This window comes from Quercus suber, unplaced genomic scaffold, assembly GCF_002906115.3.
Source record: "Quercus suber isolate HL8 unplaced genomic scaffold, Cork oak 2.0 scaffold_313, whole genome shotgun sequence".
Lineage (NCBI taxonomy): Eukaryota > Viridiplantae > Streptophyta > Magnoliopsida > Fagales > Fagaceae > Quercus > Quercus suber.
Genome location: NW_027069769.1, coordinates 593,852 through 608,460, shown reverse-complemented (window position 1 = coordinate 608,460; position 14,609 = coordinate 593,852). Strand labels below are relative to the sequence as shown.

The window sequence follows — 14,609 nt, the reverse complement described above, 5'->3', positions numbered from 1 at the left end:
TCCGTAATGAATATTGGGTAAATTGTACTAACACCCCCTGAACTTTTTCCCCCCTAATATAAGCCCCCGTCTGTCGATGCTCCATCCAAATTAGCGGTGAAAAAAAAGGGTTTAGGGAATCTTAGTGCATTAGCATGAAAGTTCAGGAGGTGTTAATGCAATTTACCGTTGAACACACCATATCACTCGTGAAAGCCAAGAACTGGTGAAAGAAAAATTCCCATCAGTAATTTCTTATTATAAAGCCGCAGAAGATCTGTAAATGGTTACAACTACTCTCCTCCAAACCATTACCCCTGCTTATAAATTAATATATGGTATAACAATATCTATAAGGGAATGGCCGGTTAATAGAATGGATAGAGGTAAACATATCAGAAAGGATCAGAAAAAGATGATCATTTGAACAATATACTGTACATACTGATGTAAAGAGTGACAAATGGTCTGCACGATAAATCCTATGGTCCATGTTAACTGAATTATTATCTGTCTTCATTAGTGATGACCCCTTCTAAGAACAGACAGGAATCCTCCAGATGACTTCTCCTTGTGCCTTCCCTCTCCTTCGTCTCCAACCTGTTCCGTGAACATACCAATTTTAAGCTACAGATTGTATGAGTCAAATACTTGAAAGCATTGTTGTGCATTCATAACAAGAACTTACCTCCTTTGCCGTTTGTTGCAGGATCTCTATAATTTCAGAGAAGTCTGGTCTTAATGCTGGATCTTGCTGCCAGCATTTCTCAAGCAGCTCAGCAAGCTTTGGATGAGTGTGCTTTGGGATAATAGGCCGTAGACCCTGGAAAGCATAGCAAAGAAAAATGCAATTTGTGTTTACAAGACCAGATAGATTCATCCAATCAAATAAAGACAACCCATTTTTTATTAAGGGTAGGCACTAAGCCAGTTTGGTAACTGGTCTCAAAGCTTGAGCTTTGATCGATATGATTTGAATATAGTTCAGACATGACATCATTGGCAAATGGTAAATACACTTATTCAACAATGATGTTCAGAAAATATTTTACCTTCTGAACCACCCCTACAGCTGCTTGCAATGGGGTTAAGTATTCATATGGAAGCTGGCAAGAAAAACAAGAGATACATTATTGATTAATTAAAGGGGCCAGATGCAAGAAACAAGATATACTCATTAAAATTAAGAAGGAAAAAAAATGCTACTACCAAGCAATACCTTTCCAGTTAGTAGCTCCCATAATACAATTGCGAAGCTAAAAACATCAGCCTTGTGATCATAAGGCTTATGTTCTATAACCTTCAATGCAAAAAACGACTCTGGTAAGCAAATGACAAAATGATCACTCTCCTAGTAGAAGATGAAGATGAAAAACACTCCTAATAGAAGATGGAAAACAATTGCTGCCAAGCAAAAAATTTATGTTATAAACCCATTCATAATAAGAAAAAGCAAAATTCATACAGCAAGAAATTCAGATGGCTATTAGCTGTTTTCTTGTATGCCACTTCTCATCAAATCTGTTTTTTCTTTTCTTTCCAATTCTCTTTTCCTCGCACTCTTTAACAACAAGAAAAAAAAAATATATATATACATCATATCTAACAAAAAGTCATACATGACAGAAGGATGAGAAATCCTTTCCAGCACCAAAGAAAAGTTTTCACAGAAAAACCTGGAATGTCTTGGATAAAATATTCAGGAATTCAAAGACAATTTTTCTCCCGACTGATCCACAAGGCTTATTTTGGGAACATAGTCTTGTATTACAGCCACTGGCCTGATACCAATTCATTGTCAATATTATAAATTAAGTCTAAGAAGTTGATTGCCTTAAAGATCAGTATCATGATAGACCAAGAAGTCCAAAACTCACATGGCCTAGCAACTGTAGCAGACCATTATCCCACCATTTCAAATGGACTCCTTTTCTACCAGTAGGTCAACAGACTCATCAAAACAACTTACTATACTGTCACCCACATTCCACTTGAAATTGATAATATAAGCAGGGATCGAAAGAAAATTTTAGTAACTTCATACCCGATGAAAGTCGCCACATAACATATTAAATTCAAGAATGGCTATATAATCCCATGGTTATTGAAAATTGTAATACACTATTCCCTACTGTTCTCACAACAAGAAGCATCACATAAAATTTCATAAAAAACAAATATAATTAAAAAATATGTAGGTTTTGGAAAGGCAGATGTCAGTATACACTGGAACACTTTCAAACAACTTCTTATTATTAGAGGCTCCCTGATTTAATATAAAATAAATTAATACCTCAGGAGCCATCCACCGATATGTTCCAGTTTCTGCAGTCATAACTCCAGATTGAGTTTTTACTCTAGCAACCCCAAAATCAGCAACCTTAACAACCTGAAAGGCAAAGCATATTATAAGAACCTCTTTAACAAGCATGCAGTGATGCAGAACAATAGGCAGTCATGGAATGAGTGTGAAAGCTTCATCAAAATTAATCCAAATGCCTTAATAATGTAATACCACTGAGAGAAACAAAAAAGGTTGTTACAAATGGATTATGTATATGTAGGTCCTGAGGTACACGAGATTTCAGAAGCGCTAGATATCGCTGGAGTAGTTCTCGGTTTGAAAGTAAAGAAAATATAGATAGAAAACAAGGTAGAGTAACTGTTTTAGGGATGTAAAATAATTTTAGTCTACCCATAACAAACTTAAGCGCAAGTAAAAATCTAAAACAAACAAGTTGTGGTATCTTTCTTTATCATCTACTTGGTAGACAAGAAACTACCATTACTATGTAAACACAAATAAGGCCTTTTACATGCTGGAATTTATAAAAATCAAACAGACCATTCTATGAGGTATAGACTACTGATTTTACCAAGTATGAGATGGTCAAAACCTTTTGAAATATTAAACCACCAGGGATACTTATCAAAACAAAGAGATTATGAGGATATCTGCACTGTAACTATATATTGTGGATTTCTAAAATACACTCTGCACAAAAATAATACGCCAAAGCAAATATGAACAAGATAGCTAGATAAAACTACATAGATAAGTATACAAGATTGAATGCCTTTTACCTCATTTTCATCCATCAAGAGATTAGCAGCCTTCAAATCTCTGTGGATTATATTATTTTTGTGCAAGTAGTCCATTCCCTTGGAAACATCAATTGCTACTCTGATCAAGGATGGCAGCTTGAAAACTCCCTTTTGTTTATGTAAAAAGTCATACACACTTCCACCGGACATATATTCTGGAGTATTAAAGATAAAAACAAATCTTTGAAATGGAGATGACATTAATAAAAAACTCTAAAAGAACAAGGTACCAAAATAATAATTTATTTTTATTAAAAACCAAATAAAAATTGCAAATGCATTGGAATTCACCTGTTATAATGCACAAGCTTGGAGGCTTGGTACATGCACCTATGAATTGTACAACATTCTTATGTCGAACTTTTCTGTAATGTTCAAAAGAAGTTTGTTAAAGTATGTTAAAGAGTCAAGCATTCCATAGAGAAATTACTGTAGATCCTGCCACCCAGGGGGTGGGGGGGTTGTTCCAAAATAAAACAGCGAAGTTAAGAACTGACATTATAAATGCAAACATTTAAAGAAGTAAAAAAACAATGTTGACAAAGACATCAAAATCCAATTGATGCTTTTCATGTGATAAGTTCTGCAATATACACTTCTTGTCTATTTGTTATTAAATAATATAATTAACCCAGTTCTCCAGTTAACTGTAAGGAAAATACACATACACATCCTTCACAAATCTGTCAAATGTAGAGATGTCCTTCACTTTTGTGTCTGAAATTAAATTAACTTCTCATTGGGTTTCATTGGATAGTGCCACAAGCAGAAAGTGTCAAATGACCATCATAAACTATATGCACTACATCAATTGGTGCATATTATATGTTACATGATCAAAATCAAAGCCTACACTTCCATTTTCTAGAAGAGGTGTTGATGCAGGAGGCAATGAGAAGACAGATTTATTATATTTTATTTGATTTTATGTATCAAGGGCAGTTTTGTAATTTCATAATATTTTGGAATGGGATGTGTTAGCAGTCCATTGGATCTTCTTTTGGGCTTTATTTTAAGTTTGGTTATTTAGCTGGGCTTAGTAGTAAAAGCCTAAGTCCAAGTCCAAGACTTATTAGGGTTTTAAGAAATCCTAGTTGAACTAGGATTAGGTATTAGTCTTCTATTTAAAGAGTTGTAGTGCTTTCTATTGAGTTGATTATTAATGAATGTTTTTAGAATTTAAGAGCTATGCTTTCTTTTATGGTTTGTGTGATGTAACCTTCTCTGAGGTGTGATGCCAAGGAACCCTAAGTGTGATGCTTAGGAAGTCTAGGTGTGATTCCTAGAATTTATCTGTTTTCTTTAATTTTACTCTTCGAGGTTACTGTTCACAGCAACCCAAATCTTAAATTTCACCTTTGATTTCATGCCTAAAACCCTATTGATCCTTGTCCCTTTGGAAACCCTAAATCCCCATTATTTTCTAGCCTAATCCCCACCAAAACCTAACTCTAATTCTTCAAAGCCCAAGCTATACCAGATCTGTCCCTGGTGTTCTAAATCAGATTACCTTATTCCCCCTTGTCCTACGTCAGGTGTCTTAATAAAGAATTAAAGATAATGCATTTTTTTTTTTTTGATAGGTAAATTAAAGATAATGCTTATGGGTTATGTTTGAAAACTCCCTTTTGTTTATGTAAAAAGTCATACACACTTCCACCGGACATATATTCTGGAGTATTAAAGATAAAAACAAATCTTTGAAATGGAGATGACATTAATAAAAAACTCTAAAAGAACAAGGTACCAAAATAATAATTTATTTTTATTAAAAACCAAATAAAAATTGCAAATGCATTGGAATTCACCTGTTATAATGCACAAGCTTGGAGGCTTGGTACATGCACCTATGAATTGTACAACATTCTTATGTCGAACTTTTCTGTAATGTTCAAAAGAAGTTTGTTAAAGTATGTTAAAGAGTCAAGCATTCCATAGAGAAATTACTGTAGATCCTGCCACCCAGGGGGTGGGGGGGTTGTTCCAAAATAAAACAGCGAAGTTAAGAACTGACATTATAAATGCAAACATTTAAAGAAGTAAAAAAACAATGTTGACAAAGACATCAAAATCCAATTGATGCTTTTCATGTGATAAGTTCTGCAATATACAATTCTTGTCTATTTGTTATTAAATAATATAATTAACCCAGTTCCCCAGTTAACTGTAAGGAAAATACACATGCACATCCTTCACAAATCTTTCAAACGTAGAGATCTCCTTCACTTTTGTGTCTGAAATTAAATTAACTTCTCATTGGGTTTCATTGGATAGTGCCACAAGCAGAAAGTGGCAAATGACCATCATAAACTATATGCACTACATCAATTGGTGCATATTATATGTTACATGATCAAAATCAAAGCCTACACTTCCATTTTCTAGAAGAGGTGTTGATGCAGGAGGCAATGAGAAGACAGATTTATTATATTTTATTTGATTTTATGTATCAAGGGCAGTTTTGTAATTTCATAATATTCTGGAATGGGATGTGTTAGCAGTCCATTGGATCTTCTTTTGGGCTTTATTTTAAGTTTGGTTATTTAGCTGGGCTTAGTAGTAAAAGCCTAAGTCCAAGTCCAAGTCTTATTAGGGTTTTAAGAAATCCTAGTTGAACAAGGATTAGGTATTAGTCTTCTATTTAAAGAGTTGTAGTGCTTTCTATTGAGTTGATTATTAATGAATGTTTTCAAAATTTAAGAGGTATGCTTTCTTTCATGGTTTGTGTGATGTAACCTTCTCTGAGGTGTGATGCCAAGGAACCCTAAGTGTGATGCTTAGGAAGTCTAGGTGTGATTCCTAGAATTTATCTATTTTCTTTAATTTTACTCTTCAAGGTTACTGTTCACAGCAACCCAAATCTTAAATTTCACCTTTGATTTCATTCCTAAAACCCTATTGATCCTTGTCCCTTTGGAAACCCTACATCCCCATTATTTTCTAGCCTAATCCCCACCAAAACCTAACTCTAATTCTTCAAAGCCCAAGCTCTACCAGATCTGTCCCTGGTGTTCTAAATCAGATTACCTTATTCCCCCTTGTCCTACGTCAGGTGTCTTAATAAAGAATTAAAGATAATGCATTTTTTTTTGATAGGTAAATTAAAGATAATGCTTATGGGTTATGCTTGCTCATAAGTGAGTTTACATGGGTCAACGAAAATGAAGATGCTATGTGTGAGAGTGGGTTTGGGATTGGTTAAATGGGGATGGTTTTTGGTTCACTCAACTATAATTTTGAATGGTACAATAATTAATATAGTGATTAAGGTAGGTAAAATGGAGGTTATGGTGATGGAAAATTGAGGTTTTGGTGATGGAGCAACTTGGAGCACAAAGGTCAGGAGGGTGGTGGTGTTTTATTTTATTTTATTATCAGTAATAAGAGTAATATTACTGATGAAAGAAAGGAAGGGAAAATACAAGGTGTTAATGATGATGAACAAAGAGAAGCAGAAACAGCAAACAAATAGAAAAGAAATCAAGATGCAATTCTAAGAGAAGAATTTATACAAGTTAATCAGGCAGGTGGGGGTGTTAATGGCAATTTCAAAGGTTGATACAAGTTAATGTAAGGAAAATTTGATTTAGGGTAAAAGGAGAGCTTAAAGGGTTTTCTAATTTCACATTTTGGATTTAGTTGAATCAAAACTTAATTTACATCCAACTCATAAAAGGAAGTTAGCTAGATTATCAAACTACTTCATCTTAACCATGTTTGGATGGGGGAAACCCAAAAGGGATGGTGGTTTATATGTCATTTGGGAGGGAATGGAATGGGTAGCATTTCATTTCAATCCAGTCAGCTCCATTTTGGGTTCAATGCCCACTTTGGACAGAATCAAAGGAAATGTTGTACCATTTTTAATGGAGAGTTACACACGCAACCCACAACCTCACCCTCCCCATAAAACTTATAAGGGGAGGAGGTGTTAGTTGCACTAGGGCTAATTGGCAAGAGAACGTAAAGTAGTTAAAAAAGCTTTCCTTTTGAAATTACCTTCTTTGGATTCTAAATAAAAGCAAGAACAATCAACTTTTTTAAAAATTTCCCTTCCATTTCTTCTTAAAATTCCTTTCCTTTCCATAGAAACATCCAAACAATATATACAGGAATTAAACAACCTTTTCAATTTATTACCAGTATCAATTCAGTTTTCTTTCCATTCTTTCCATTGTTGAGAATTTGATCTCCATATGCTTAAATCAAATACATTTTGCTTGTGTTCGGCAGGTGATTTAATGGTCTCATTTTTAACTTCATTGTGATATGAAATAAAATCATTTCTAAACCTAATTAACTACAATAATTAAATTGTACGTGAGATCGTTCGCCAATGTGCTCTGGCTCAACTAGCACCTCCACTGGTATAAATTCTAGGGTGAAGGGCGAGGTTGTGGGTTCAAGAGCCATTGGGTTTGCGAAAGAGGGAGAGAAGAATGTTAATAAGTAGTTTGAAGTAAGAATGACATCATAGTTACTTACATAAGCTAATTGGTATAATTCAAGGGAATCAAACAAGTATTAAAGTAAATTTAAGATCCTGAAATAAGCAGAGCTCATTAAAGTCATTGACAAAGAGTTGAAAGTAAGGGTAGATAATGTTGTCATTACATCATCCATTTTTTTTAAGATAAACAAATTTTGGCCCCAAGAGGAATAGTAGTGACCTCCACTTCATGAGGCAAAGGCCCCTAACCAATTATGCTGCTCCCTTGGGGTTGTTATTAAGTCATCCATGTAGTTTCAAAAAAGTGAGTATTCAAGGTTGTCAGTAAAACATCACAGAATTTCCTACAGTTTTCCCAAAAAAAGAAGCTAACCCAATATTAGTTAAAGTGCATGTGCAAAAACAGAATGAGCACTGTAGTTGAACTCAAAACCCACCTACATCTCAACTAGACTATTCTATACCATGGTTGAAATATATGATTTGTGTTTTAAAATTTGAATTTTGACGTTGATCAACAGTGACAAAATATAATTAAAACAAAACTTTAGATCACTGCCAATAACTGCTATGTTTCCTTTATTGTACTGCATGTTTTTCCACAGAATTAAGTCTTCATAACTAACTCTAACGCCCACAAATAATTATATTAAGCCTAGTTACACAACCTCAACAAACAAGATATGAAGAACATATATCCCGGGGTCAAAATTTAGGCAAATAACATAGTTCAACAGACCTCATTATAAAGACCTCCTGCGCAAACTCTCTCTGCATATCTGAATTTACACGCTCAGGCTTGAGGACTTTAATAGCTACTTCTTGACTACAATATGTACCTTTGTAGCTGATTCCATTAAACAAGTTAGTTAACTAAACACAAAAAAATTAGTGTATGCCTAACCAAAAATAAGAAGAGTAAAAGGTGTATGTGTGAACTTACAGGTCACCATATGACCCAGATGCAATTTTGTTTCCAAACGTCAGATGATTAGGATCAATTTCCCATACATCAGTCCCATCATTAGGGATTGTCAAATGATCAGGTTCACATTTGATCTTCACTAGATCATGCTTGCCTACAGGAGGTAATGATTGAGGATTTGGCCAAGCCTGCCTCTGAATAGCAACGCCAAATTCCAAACTGATTATGGATGCATTGTTCATAATATAATTGACAAGGGGAAGGAGAATAAAGAATAAAGAATAAAGAGGAAAATATAGATGGTCAGTTGACATGGTAAAAGATAGTGCTTATTGCCAGCTATCATACTTGAAAGCAGAAATAAGTTGCAAGAAATTACCTCAAGTTTTAAAACCTCCCTTTCCAATACAGTTTTGAGCTGCTCCGTGTCCTGTTTCAGCCCAACCAAAGTCTATTAAGCAATGCTTGAGGGGGAAAAAAAGGATTGCTTTGGTATTAAAATTTAGAACTCAAACTAGTTAAAACTTCCCAAGGTGCTCCATAGCATCTGGGGCCAAGGCCCTTTTCTCGTTTTGGACTCCAATTAAGCCCAAAATACATTTACCTTCTCAAATTGTACTATAATAATATTTGGAAAGACGAAAAAAAAAATGCACAAAATTATGACCAAAAAAAAGGAAACGTTGTTGTGGCAGACCAGCTGGTCTTGTCTTAATGCCATATAACAAAAGTTGAATTAATTGTATAGAAGATCTAAACTTTCAAGGTAGATAACTAAGTCATTAAAAGTACCTCATAAGGCCAACCATCAACAACAAAGACATCTAAAGAGTAACCATCTACTGTTGAAAAAGCATGTGCTTCTTGGATGTTTAATCCCATCTCGGCAAGCAAAGAAGTTAACTGCAAATTTAGCAGAACATCAGTGAACATGAAGAATGATAATGCTACCGTATCATCAGAGATAAAATCTTCACACAAAAAAAAAAAAAACAATCTTCACGTATATATGTTCAAAAAAATTTGAACTGAGGACCGGTTGAATTGAGTTGAGCACTCCAAAGATAATTACATGTATGGTTCATTTGGAGGGAAGTATTTGACAATAAGTACTTTGATTTCAGTTCTTTATTTTAAATGGCTTGAATAAAGTACAAAAATAGAATTTTCTTTCTAACAATGAAATTCATGTATGGAATTAAGCTTTATTAATTTGTGGATTTGAAATGATAAGTAAGATGCTATTTCAAATCTTAACATTACACGTGTTTTTGTTGAAATAAATTCCTGAAATCTCAAATTTATTATTTGTTGTTAAAAATCATTTATACCAGCCTGTTCTTCAAATTTTTTATTTTTTTTACTTTATATATGCAATTGTTCTTCAAAACTCTTGATTCTAAATTCTCAAATTCAAATTCAACCATAGCTCATACTTACTAGCTCAAAACATGTTACTGCCAATCAGTGTGGCATGTATGCATCTGTAAATGCATGTGCACACAGGCAATGTGAAGGCACAAGGATGCATGCACACAAGCAGATACATACATAGTTTGCAAATTAATGAACATCATAAAAATATAATAATTGATCTGCTTAAATATGATAATCTTATCAATTACCTGACTAAGAAGTTTGGGCTTGTCATCTGAAGAGAATGTGATTTCATGCATGGGCCTACATCATTGTCAACAACAAAGATATACTATATCACAATCTCCCTTTGGAAGTATGTCAGTTATGTAATATATTAGGTATGCTAAAGTTTAAGTTAAGTTAAAGCATCAAGAATAACCATATTTTGGCAATATATCATTTAGAAGATTGTGATCTTAATAAGCATGTCAAAAACTTCATTCATGAAATCAAACCTAATTAAATAAGTATATGGAGTTCTAAATGTTCCCTCATATCCTCAAAGCACTAAATTGAGAGAGAGAGAGAGAGAGAGAGAGAGCACTATCACTAAGCTTTAGTAGAAAAGGAATTTGAAAGAAAGGTAATAATATAAAAAATTAATGAAAAAGGATTTATGATATCACACTTTTTAACATGCTTAAAACTAATATGATTTATTCTGTACATAATGCATTTTGATAAATCAAAGTTCAAAATATGAGCAAAATAATCTTCCCCAGACAAGTACTGTAAAATTTTCCAACTCTAGTCCTTTTTTTTGTTGCTAAATAGTCCAATCATATAATTTGAGATGCAAGTATTTACTGATAAAACTGTGCATTGGCATGAACAGAATGTTCCTCATCTGGATCATGATTTTTTTCTGCTTCAAGTGCAAGGGCTTCAAGGTTTGGAGATGAACCGAAGGCAGGCGGTGGGTGTATGCTGAAAATTTAAAAGCCAGCTAGAGAAGTCAGAATTGTTAGTGGCTAACATCAAGGAGTAAAGTGAACATTCAACAGAAGTGAAAGAATTAAATAACTTTCATTTGTGAACTATCAAAGTAAGACTTATGGGAAATGATTTTAAAAATCTAACTAGATTGTTACTAGAATTTAGGAAATAATTGGGGTGGGCGGAGACCTTTGTCTGCTAGAGTAGTTTATAGCATTATGGGCAGCTTCTCCACCAGGAAAATCTGAATGCGCAGAAGCAGCTGAATTCCCATCAGAAGTTGAATGAACCTGCAAAGTGTATGATTCCAAAATATAATATGTAAACGAAATTTTTCTCGTAAAAAATAAAAGACAGTAGAATAGAGCATAAAATGAACATAAACAGAATGAAGTATAATCTTGCTTCCCTGGTGTCTAATAATATTTTACAATACAACCAGTATAAAAAGATTAGAAACAAATTGCAATGATGACACCATCTCAGCTACATAGTTGATAAACCAATGATGAATTGCGGGTTTCATTGTATGCATGCATGGTTAAAAATGAGTTTGAAAAAGGCTTTTTCAAATTCATTAAGTGTCTCACAGAGTTTGAAAGTATAATTTGATCTCATCAACATTGTTCCAAAAGGTGTCTGTCAATTTAAATGGCATGAAGATGGGAGGTCGCGAACAAGTCTGGAAAATGAAGATTAACTGTTACGATTAAGCTATAGGTCAATTCTATATCATTGAAATTAAACTAAGTCAAACGTGTGAATCATTCACATTACATTACTCCCAATAAGAAGAAACCTCTTTTATGAACTTTGCAAATATCAATCCAGCTCCAAACTCCCAACTCTAATGAGACTGACATTTTTGGCTCGTTACTCAACTTAGTTAGCATTTCACATGCATCAAGAAATATCTCACTTGACAGTAAAGAACTTGGTACCAATGTTCATAAAAATAATTTGTCCCAAACACGGCTTTCTCAAACGTCTCGACACTTCCTTGAATGTGATATATAATAGACTGTCCTCCATGTCTTAAAGAAATGGTTCATGACATGCGGGACCTGATTGAATCCAATTCCGAAAGCTAATCAAGAAAGGGGAGTACACCTCTTTAGTCATGACAATAACCATTCACCAACACAACGAAAGTGACACAAAATAGTACTCTTTAAGCTACATTTTATCTAAAATACTAACAAAACTAACTACTACTAATTAACACACAATTAATTAGAAAATCGCGACGCGCTACCGCCACGAAAACATCAACAAACACAATAATTCTATGAACCAACAGGTTTCAATTAATCAAATCATCGAACCTGAACGAGACGAACTTCAATCGCAGGCCTGTGAACCGGATCGTAAGCCAAATGCAGCAATCTTTTGTGCATTAGCACATCTTCTGGCCTCTGTACATTCACATCAAGCGCATATCTGCAAATCGAACGGCTCAAAATTCATTCAATCATTTCAACACCTTTCACTTTTTCCTTCAATTTCAAAAACACTAAAAACTTTACCAATAAGCTCAGCACAAAACCTATGAAATCCATAATCACAACAATTAACTAAATCGTAAAACGCTAATATAGCCATATTAAACCTCTAATAATCCAAACAAAGATCAAAACAATGTGTATGTGCTTGTGTGTGTGTTTGTGTGTGTGTGTGTGTGTGTGTGTGTGTGTGTATACATACAATATCGCAAGCGAAACAAAACTAAAGCATCGATCAGTGTAATACACAGAGTTATACTTATACATACATTTACGAAAGCGTATATATGTGTGTGTATGTGAAGGTTTAGGGCAAAAGTGTGGTACCGAGTGGGGAGGCGATTGAAGTGAGACCAGAGCTGGTCGTCGAAGCCAGGTTGAAGAGCTTCGTCGTTGTCCGAATCCTTGAGGCGGCGGAGAACCTCATTGTAAACCTCGAGTTTCTGGCGCTGCTGCCGTGTCTGAGACTGCGACGACGGCGACGGCGAAAGCGCCGGCGAATACAACGACGACGCGTCGTTCGGTCTGCTCCCGCAGCTCTCGTTGTCCTCCATCACCATTTGGAAACAAAAAAGCACCGAAACGAAACAAAAATAACCGAAACGAAACGACAGAATGTGAGAGACCGAGAGAAAGAAAAAGAGAGAGAGAGAGAGAGAGAGAGTTGTTACGTGAAAGTGGTGGTTGATTTTTGGAGAAACAAAGAAACTACGAGCTGGTTTTATATATGGAAAAAGGGACGCAGATTTGAGAGAACAAATGGAATTAAAAAGTTTAAAACTAGATTTAATTTTTTTTAAAATTTTAATATAATAATATATAATATTAACAATAAAGAAAACCTTTTTTTTTTTTTTTTTGTTTCTAATTTGTATGGAGGAAAGAGAGGCTCATTTCTGGGTTTTTTCTGTGTATGTGTGTGTTTGTTACTTTGTTTGGTGGAATGCATAAGCATTAAATAATAAACATTGCTAATTTTGGATTATATATATATATATATATATTTTTTTTTTGCTTTTATAATAATAATAATAGAGGAGATGTTATGGTGTGAGGGAAGCTCGCATCAACTTTCATGGAACTTTGACCTTTTGTTTTTTGGGTAAAAAATTCATCAACTTTTTTCCTTGGCAAAAGACTGGAGACTGTAACTTTTGCCATATATTATATATATACATTATTTCTCTCAAATTGTGTGAGTCTCATTTTCATACGTTTGTATATTTTGAGAAGATAATTATCAGACTTATACAGTCATGCGATAATTGTTGTATTAATAGCTTATTAAATTATAGTTTTCAGTTAGCTCAATTATTTAAATTTCTTATTGTTCACATGTTGAAATTTTATAGCATCTAAAAACAAATAGGGTATTTAAATGGACCATTTGACTTTGTGTTTAAATGGTAAGAGCATCATATTAGGGATTTTATTGAACCATTAATATTTTATCCAACCATTAATGGATTAGGGATTTTATTTTAAAAAAAAAAATTAAAGTGATAATATCAAAGTTTGTTACTTCCTCAACTTCCCTATTATATTTTACTGATTATTTGGTAGGTAGTCAAATTAATAAGAAATTAAGATGTGTATATTGAAGTCTTATCTCTTTCTTTTGTTTAAGTATCCTATTAAGTGTATAATTTTTAAAATTATGTGTACTTTGTATCGATCCCTTTGTTACATAACGTGGAGAAAGCCCATAAGGAATGATATTCGCATGGTGTTGGATCATAATTTTAGTCTTAATTTATAGTGTGGTTGATGATTAACAAATCTTTTTAGAATAATCCTCTATGAGTATGAATCCATGATATGCCCAAAAACCCACCATCTTTCTTTGGCCAATTGAGCATCTCTACTTCTCGCACTATAACTCAAAAAAGAAACTCAAGTGGAATATTCTGGGCGCCCACTGATTTCGGATAAGCTCATGGTGAACTTGAAAGGACAATTATGTCCTCACCTATCATTACTTTTTAACTTGAATTTTAACTCGGGTTATTTATAGATCACAAACTTTGCTGCACACTTTTTCATAAGATTTATGTTATGTGATAAACTGTGACTGAAAACTTATTATTTTTATTTGTGCCCATTACTTGTAGTATGATAGTTGTGGTAAAATTCTGGTACAAAAAGGTTGTAGTCCTATATTTTCTCTTTGTGACTACTTTTTTTCTTTACATTTTTTTTTATTTCATAAGTTTTTAAAGTGATGAGTTGTAATTAGAATAACACCACTTTTATATAATTCATAATTAATATCATTTTTATTTTTATTTTTTGG

General features: G+C 33.8%; 1 protein-coding gene across 1 annotated transcript; it reads right to left on the bottom strand.

The window, feature by feature from the left end:
- Positions 1-203: 203 nt before the first annotated feature.
- On the bottom strand, positions 204-13,107 carry LOC112000776 (serine/threonine-protein kinase STY46). Its single transcript, XM_065782757.1, has 16 exons — positions 12,644-13,107; positions 12,140-12,254; positions 11,004-11,104; positions 10,686-10,805; positions 10,085-10,139; positions 9,252-9,362; positions 8,839-8,889; positions 8,478-8,653; positions 8,274-8,381; positions 4,893-4,966; positions 3,064-3,239; positions 2,273-2,368; positions 1,199-1,279; positions 1,032-1,085; positions 668-802; positions 204-579 (listed from the first exon to the last, which is right to left on the bottom strand). Exons 1-16 carry the CDS (start codon positions 12,874-12,876, stop codon positions 499-501), a joined length of 1,767 nt encoding a protein of 588 aa, XP_065638829.1. The 5' UTR covers positions 12,877-13,107; the 3' UTR covers positions 204-498.
- Between the last annotated feature and the right edge of the window lie 1,502 nt (positions 13,108-14,609).